Source organism: Homarus americanus, unplaced genomic scaffold, assembly GCF_018991925.1.
Source record: "Homarus americanus isolate GMGI-L3 unplaced genomic scaffold, GMGI_Hamer_2.0 scaffold25860, whole genome shotgun sequence".
Lineage (NCBI taxonomy): Eukaryota > Metazoa > Arthropoda > Malacostraca > Decapoda > Nephropidae > Homarus > Homarus americanus.
The window spans coordinates 1,019,687-1,028,513 of record NW_024724693.1 but is presented as its reverse complement, the minus strand read 5'-3'; the positions used below and the strand labels follow the sequence as shown (position 1 = coordinate 1,028,513).

General features: G+C 41.9%; 1 protein-coding gene across 1 annotated transcript in view; it reads left to right on the top strand.

Moving 5' to 3' along the window:
* LOC121864486 overlaps window positions 1-7,533 on the top strand; it is a 7,599-nt gene extending 66 nt beyond the window's left edge. The window contains exons 1-2 of the mRNA XM_042363518.1: window positions 1-73; window positions 6,486-7,533. The exon at window positions 1-73 is cut by the window's left edge and continues 66 nt beyond it. Of these exons, the coding sequence (XP_042219452.1) occupies window positions 56-73; window positions 6,486-7,511 (1,044 nt within the window). The 5' untranslated portion in view covers window positions 1-55 and the 3' untranslated portion in view covers window positions 7,512-7,533. The remainder of the gene's footprint in view (window positions 74-6,485) is intronic.
* Window positions 7,534-8,827: the final 1,294 nt, after the last annotated feature.

Genomic DNA, 8,827 nt, shown 5'->3' with positions numbered 1-8,827 from the left:
CTACTTCTACTTCTACTGCTACTGCTACTACTACTACTACAACTTGTACCTTATAATGAATCTCCAAATACAAGTAGGTATTGGTGTGTTTACCTGTATAGAGTAGTGATTACGTTCAGGTGGTGAATTAATTACTAGTGGATGGTGAGGCAATACACGTGGTGTCTGTTGCTCCTGCTGAAGTGATGTACTCTGTACTCCTGGTGGTGTTGTGATGTACTCCTGGTGGTGTTGTGATGTACTCCTGGTGGTGTTGTGATGTACTCCTGGTGGTGTTGTGATGTACTCCTGGTGGTGTTGTGATGTACTCCTGGTGGTGTTGTGATGTACTCCTGGTGGTGGTGTGATGTACTCCTGGTGGTGGTGGTGTGATTTTGATTTTGATTTTGCCTCTTACAGCGGCTACTTTATTGTGCACCCCACACTCATCCTGTGAGCGGTAGCGCAAAAGGATTACAGAGTAGGGCTTACAACGGGTCATAATAATTAACCCCCGTTGTCAGGATATTATGGCACTGAATGTTACACAGTATTTCATTTACATTATTTGTTTAGTTCTATACATAAAGGGTAACTTATTCACAAATGCGTGAGTACAGGCGTGTGAGGCAGTATGTCTGGCCTCACACTTTGTTATTCACATTTACGTGAGAGGTATTCAAGCACATTGTGTATTTGGTTCTGTACATGAGAACTGAAATAGTTACTAAGTGCAAAAAATTGGATACAATCTTAATATGTCGGCTATCTTGCCATTAGAGATGAAGTGTTGTGCCATTTCACACACAGTGTGCTTGGACCTGTCCCTAAAAGGTTCTATCTTCACACAGTCGAGGACGTAGTGTCCAAGTGTGTGGCCATATGTCTGGCCACACACTTTACATTTAGTTTTGTTTACATCTGCTTGAGGAACATACCGCCAAAGGTACTTATATCCTAACCTTAATCTAGCGGTTACAACATCTTGTAAACTAGTGATCTTGTTACTTGCTCCATATACATGTTTCACTTGATACATCTCATCATGGTAACCTATGGCTCGACTAGTGCCTGTTTGCACTTGTCTACTTGCGTTAAACTCATCAATAAGTTCTTTCCTAATTACAGTTTTAAGGGTTCTTTTTGACAGACCCAAATTGTATTCAATGGTGTCTTTGTTAGACGCGAGTTTGGCGAGGGCATCAACTCTGTCATGTTTTATGAGGCCTATGTGAGAGGGGATCCACAACAGTTTGACCTTGACACCCCGGTCAACAAGGCACACATATTTGTGTCTGGCTTCAGAGACAAGAGCGTGACAACCTGAGTCGAGGGTGCCAAGGGCAAGTAGTGAGGATAGAGAGTCAGTGATGATGAGACTGTCAGTAACAGTGGTTTAATGAATTTAATAGCTGTGAGTATGGCAACTAATTCAGTTTGTAGAGTGGATGCCCAGTTGTTAATTCTAACTCCTTTCTCAATTATATTACCGTCAGGTTGAGTCACAACAATAGCACTTCCAGCCCTCCCACAGGCGGTGTTTAGAGATCCATCAGTGTAGATGGTCTGTGTGATATTATCATCAGTCTGTAGAGTGTGTATGTGTTCAAGAGCTCTCAATTTGGCAGTGTATTGGAGATAAATGCTTTGTATAATTAATTTTTTAGGCGAATACGTCTGTATTGTGATATCGAAGGGAACTGTCCGCCAGGGTGGCAGGAAGCACTGTTGTGTCTCAACTTTGTACAGGTGGTCTAGTCCAACCATCTTCATATGTGTAGCTGTAGTTTAGATCCATTTAGACTCAGCAGTCCCATGGTTCATACATTCTAGCAAATTTAAGGAAACAATGTTGTCAGGATAACCACCCAGAAGCCTCAGGGCTAACATGAGGTTAACTTCAATTATTCTATCTTTAACACTGGGTATACCTAATTCTTTCCTCATATTAAGTACTTTAGTGCTCATGGGACATCCTAGGATAATTCTGAGGGCTTTATTTTGCATTTTCTCGAGTTTGTCAACGCCTTTCCCGTCACGAAGGACCAACGCTGGTGCGTGGTAATCTATCAGAGATCTTATATAGCCTAGGTACATTGTCTTAACAATTTTAATATTAGCACCATAGTGCGGGCTGTACCCCGCTACTCTTCTAAGAGGTCTCAGTCTGTCAGTACATTGGCGGGTTAGCTGTTGTATGGCAGGTAGGGTACAAGGGACGGAAACACCAAGATATTTAAAAGAAGAAACATAGTCAATAGTGTTGTTACCTATCTTGAACTTGGCGGGGCCGCGTTTGCGGTTACCAGCTTGTTTGTTGAACACCTTAGTTTTCTCAGTGGAGATAATAAGACCGAGATTCTCACAGGCTGCGTATACATGGTTCAGGGTGGTTTGCATTTCACGATGAGTTTTAGTATGTATAAGAATATCATCAGCATAGCTGATTGAGATATTGCTGGGGTTGTCTGGTATTAAATTTAATAATGCATTCATAAGAACATTGAACAAAGTGGGGCTAAGTACTCCACCTTGAGGGGTACCAAGTTGCATATCTTTAACGTCACTTTTGTAACCCTGAAACAGTGCAGCAGCCCTTCTGTTGGTTAGGTAACCACTTATCCAGTGTAACAGCCTACCTCCTATATCCATTTTGGCTAGTTCGTACAATATCAGTTGCCTATTGGCAATATCAAATGCAGCTTTTAGGTCAAGAAATGTGGTGTATCTGTGCCTTTCATCACCATGCACAGTTAGGAATGTGGTGATGCAATTATGTACACCTTTACCATGGGTGAAGCCATTTATGTTAGGAGACATGTGTTCTCTGATTCTATATAAGAGTCTGCCAAGAACCATCCTCTCAAAGGTTTTACACAGGCAGCTGGTTAGTGATATGGGATGAAAAGCATCAGGCTGTCCTGGTTTCGGTATTGGTACAACAATACTGCTGGTCCATGATGTGGGTAGTTGTCGGGGTGACCGGATAAAACCCCAATCCCATATATAAAATATAAAATAAAACACTTTTAAGCTTAGGTTAGGTTAGGTTAGGTTAGGTTAGGCTAGGCTAGGTTAGGTTAGGTTAGGTTAGGTTAGGTTAGGTTAGTGTTGACAAATGACAACCCCGTTGGGGTTTTGTCATGGAACCAGTTGTCGGTGCTGTGTGTTGTGTTGTGTTGTGTTGTGTGTTGGTGTTGGTGTTGTGTTGTGTTGTGTTGTGTTGTGTTGTGACAGTTTTCCTGGAAATATGAACTTCTCCGTATCCTTTTTGTTATCAAGTTATCGTGTTATGTATGTAGTGCGTGACTGTATAACAATCGCTATTAATACACAAGTTGATGTTCTATTCCGCCCTTGTTACGAGAGTACAGGCTGCCCTACCCTGGCACACATCACTCCGTCTACCATTACCTACATAGTAACACTCAAAATATCTCCGCCAGTAGATCATTCATTAATACGGTAAATTAATTAATCTTTCAGTATAGTGATTATGAGACACCGACTCAAATACTCTCGCGTTTGTTTCACTCACAATCTTTGATACGCATATCATTTGTGAGTTCCTGTTAAATTGTTGTAGTTTCATGAGATAAAACACATGAAAGTATATAAGTATATTGTTGCTGAGGCGTAGTGATCGAGGGCCTTACTACTCACTCTAGTTAAAGAGAAACACTTGTACAAGTAGTTTGTTGGGTCTTGGGTTGTTTTTCTTTTGTGTTGGGACTGGTCAGGTGTACATACGGGTGTGTCCTGTCGGTGTTACCTACAGAATAGTCAGGCCAAGCATGCACGAGTTAACTCAGTCACGTGGTTCTGGCGCTACATATTGCATAGTCTACCTAGTGTGTTAACCATGCGGGTCTGGCGTCACTTATCTCCCGATCATGGATGGTAGATAAGGGAGGACTGGAGCAAAAACTCAAGTTTTCGTTTTTTGTAGGTAGAGACCAAGATAAAGCCTCACTCAGTTTGTTTGAAGTAGTGTTTGTTATCAGTCGAGTATTATTTGTTGTTACACGAGGAGTGGCTCATGTGGGAACCTAATCGCCCTCATTCATGAAACATTCTTAAACAGGTTTAGGTGACGCAGCTCCATCAGTATCTGCCAACAGTGCGTAACAGAGACGTGACCGATCGCCCAAGCGACAAGCGAGTTTATTAATGGTGAAGAGGATAAAAATAAATTAGGTTCGTCCCTCCAAACCTTCACAGTATAACTGTGGTATGTTAACCCATTGTGTGTGGTGACGCCTCTGACCTGGACACTATAAGGGAAGGTATTAATGAGTATAAGACCCAGTGGTGTTATCTGTGTCACCTGGGCTCTGATATCTGCTTCCCGTGAAGCTGTTGTCACCCATTGCATCCTCCACGCTATAGACGGTCGACAGTAGACTGCCAAAGCAGCTACTTTACAGTCACCTAATGAATAGTAAACGTAACGCTGGCGGGCAATTGAAAAGGTATGAGGATAGTCTTAAGACAAACCTGAAAAAATGTCGAATCGACCCCCTCACCTGGGAGACGATTACTCCACACGTAACGCTTGGAGGAGCACCACACGAGAAGGTGTCAACACCTTCGAGTTAGCCCGACTGCAAAACGAAGCAGACAAGCGCCAGCGCCGGAAAGACACTGCCGCCGCCCCTCCCGCACTAGATGTAGCCCTCCACACGTGCAACATCTGTGTACGACCCTGCCGGTCCCGTATCGGCATCTTTAGTCACCTTAGAATTCACCAACTAAGGTGACATCCTTAACTCATATCATTGTATCATAGCTGGATGATCGTCATACTCGATTCCCAGTGAGAGCAAACTAGTGTACAGTGTGTGTGTGTGTGTGTGTGTAATAATAATAATAATAATAATAATAATAATAATAATAATAATAATAATAATAATAATAATAATAAACGGTTTATTAATAGAGTTGCAGCCGGTGGCTGTGTGTGTGTGCTAAACATGGCAGATACAGTATAGAATAAAGGAGCATTGTGTCGCTGGTGGCTGTGAACCTCACCGCCGTGTATATCCTCTGAGTTAACGCCGATAGTATAGTAGAGGATTAGACAATCTTGCTAAAGGAACCGACACAGAAGCCGTGCACGCACTCACCAACACATGACACAGTAGTTGGCAGTATTAATCTAGCCCTTCCTCATATACTTACCATTACAAAAATTCAAACAATTTTTATTGCTTAATATAATAATGATATATACAGGTTCTTCTAAAATGATTTCACATGAGTAATAAAAACATGTTGATATGAAATTCTTCTTATTGGATGTTAATTCTTTTATACAGTACTTGTGCAAGATAATGTTATGTGGTAAAGTGTAGGTTGAGGCACAGTAACTTTATAAGTGTGAAGCAACTTTAAGTGATCATTAACTGACAGTAAACAGGCTGGTAATATGTAATGTTACCGCCACAGTAAGATAAACTGGGAGAGAGAGAGAGAGGCAGTACTGACAACGTGTTGTGTGTTGTTGATGTGTTTCAATGCATGTACGAGTAGACCAATAATATTTTTATACTTACGAGAAATTGTAGTGAATGAAATTGGCTAACAAAGACTATAAATGGAAGAGAGGAAAGTTCTAATTAGAATAACTGAATCGAACGTAGGCGATATAGATACCAGATACCTCAATAATAGCGCCATCTGTTGGTATAGTCCATGCTAATACCCACTTAGACTAAGTGGGGGGGGGGCACAGGCTTGGGGGCTAGGAAATGATGTGTTATGAACATTAAGCATAGGCATAATATTGTTAAATTTCATTTGACTTGCTGCCCCCCTCCCTACCTAAATTTTGGACTACGAGGAATGACGTCACACTAGATCGAGGTGCCAAATAGGATTATGACCGATTTTTATCGTTCTTTCCTGTCTACGACTTATGGTCTTTGCTTGCTAATAAACGGTGCCACTAGTGATGCATATTATTGCAGTGGCCAGTGAGGCTGAGGCCAGTAATGACGAAGGCTGGGATTAGTACAGTAAGACACCAACAGTAAGCTACCCTTCGTGTAAACTGTACAGTTGAGACGCTTTGCTTTCACTGGATTTGATTTTTGATGAGGTTTTATCTAAAGAAGAAATGTTTACCTTATCCATTTCACATTTATTCCTTCTATTGATACAAAATCCAGCGCTTCTCTCTGCCATCATAACTGAAACATTACCTGTAACTTTACCTTAGTTAACCACTTTCAGTACAGTACATTATTTTATATATATATATACATATTTAGTTTGTCCTTATAAACTGACTAAGTCCGGAACAATTTGCCCTTAGATGTCCGTGCCAGCTCCTCAGCAACTTCCAATACTACAAACAAAATTATTTAAATGGCGGGTCTTTCTTACCCGTAACTTCGTATATTGGTAAACAGAATCTTCATACATCAGGGGCTAACTGTGTATCAATTATACATTATTTTATTATAGTGGCACGTTGACTGAGCTGTATTGTTGTTACATTTCAGTTGTGCCTGGTGGTGAGCGCGGCGCTACAGTCCAAGGCTCATCAAACAACACGACTTAATTATACCACCACCTTCCTTCACATCCGCCCGAGCTTTGTGACCTCCATCTCCAGTGCAGAGTTTCTTCTGCCTCAAGAGAAGAAGTTACTCCTAAAATATCTACCCAATAACACCAGCACCCTGCGCGTCCCTGTGTGCTTCCCAGTTTTTCAAAAGTGTAAAGGTTCCACCCGACTGAGAAGCTGGGATGACAGCTTCAGCACATTAGGCTACTGGCACTTGCCAGTAAATGGCACCTGTATCAGTTACAGCATTAGTTACAGACAAGAGAGTGAATGTGCCTGTGTTGACGAGTCCATACGTTGGAACGGAACTCTTCTGTATGACAAGTTACAGAGCAACGAAGGTTTGTCGTGGAATATATCCAAACAACAGACAACTATGGAACCTGGAGAATGTGGAGTCCCTAAATTTATCCCAAGTGAAAATGTCCAAGAGAACTTAGACTACTACCATGTTTTGGAGCTGCCACTGAACAATGCGGACGTCAATTTCCTCTATTTAAAATTATGTACCACTAATGAGTGTAAGGGCGGGACAGTGACGCATATGGACACCTTCTACGATGAAATTAAAGTAAAGATTAATGTTGGCAAACCTATCGATGTGCTTCTCACTGTGCCCCGTCACCACTGCGTCTGCTCCGCCTACTCTCCCCACTACAAAGACCTCAGCCTCTCTTTGGACGACATGGTGATCAACGTGAGTGCCTGTGGTATCTTTAACATCTCATCAGTTTATAATATCAACCACATTCTAAGAAACCTGATTCAGAAATGTGAAGCTGCGACCTCACATAAAACTGAAGATAGAGGAATTATGACAACAGAGAGACAGGAACAAGATGTGATGGGGGTGTTCCAAGATCCCTCTGTCCAAGCCGCCACAGCTACTGAACACACCGCCCATAACATCCTATTGGTGGTAACTGTAGCGTTAAATATACACCTCATAAACTGCTATTGAATTTGTTTTATTTATAACCTTCATACAGACCAGTGGCGCACCCAGGGGGGTTCCTGGTTGCCCGGAAACCCTCCCCCCCCTCCAGGTACTGCATGGTGCCCATACCTGAGCTGGCGACACCTTAGTAACACAAAGGTTGGGTCAGCTTACCTGACCTCACCCCACGCCACGGTAACTTCCACCACCTCTGCCATTCCCATAAGAACATAAGAAAGTAAGGAGTCTGCAATAGGCCGGTTGGCCTGTGCATGGCAGCTCCTGTCGAGAGTTACTACCACTCTCTATCATCCATGAATCTATCTAGCCTCCTTTTAAGACTTTCCAGTGTTCCTGCACTTACTACAAAGTTGCTAAGCTTGTTCCACTCGTCCACCACCCTATTTGTGAACCAGTTCCTTCCTATCTCCCTCCTAAACCTAAACTTATCCAACTTAAATCCGTTGCTCCGAGTCCTATCCTGCTCAGATATTATAAGAACTTTATCTATATCCCCTTTATTGATTCCTTTCACTCACTTGAATACTTCTATCATATCTCCCCGCACTCTTCGTCTTTCTAGGGAATGCAAGTTTAGTTTCTTTAACCTATCTTGATATGGTAGGTTTCTAAGTCCCGGAATCATTTTCGTCATTCTTCGCTGCACCGACTCTAGTGAATTGATATCCATTCTATAGTAAGGGCACCAGAACTGAACCGCACAATCGAGGTGCGGCCTGACTAGCGCAAGATATAGTTGCAATAAGACCTCTGCACTCTTATTACTTACACTTCTAGATATAAAACCTAATACTCTATTTGCCTTATTTCGAACATTAACGCACTGTTTTCTAGGCCGTAGGTCCGGGCTTACAAGTACCCCTAGGTACTTGTAAGGTAGCGTGCTAGCGAGCTTCTAGGCACGTCAGTTACAAAGTTATTTTCTGGGAACCAACGGGTAGAAGGGATAGAGCTGTGATACTCGTAGTTTACTAATTTAATATTTATTAACATATGGAGTGAACAGGATGTTAATTAAGTACACTCAGACTAGACTGGACCACTTAGGTCTTACTTTACACATAGCAAAAGAGATCTTAATTTCTCGATTACAACATTACACGCTCATTATATTACTTCACTGCCACTACAGAAGATTATATAACACACTCGACAATATCCAAAATTAAGATATTAAACACATCATCTTCTTTCACCTCATAACTCATGACTCCGCCGCACAGACAAGGCACTTTAACTAGAACTCAGTGGTAGTATAATGACCACGGTCGTACACTTAAGTTAACGTAAAATCAGACGATTCATATTACGCTCAATAG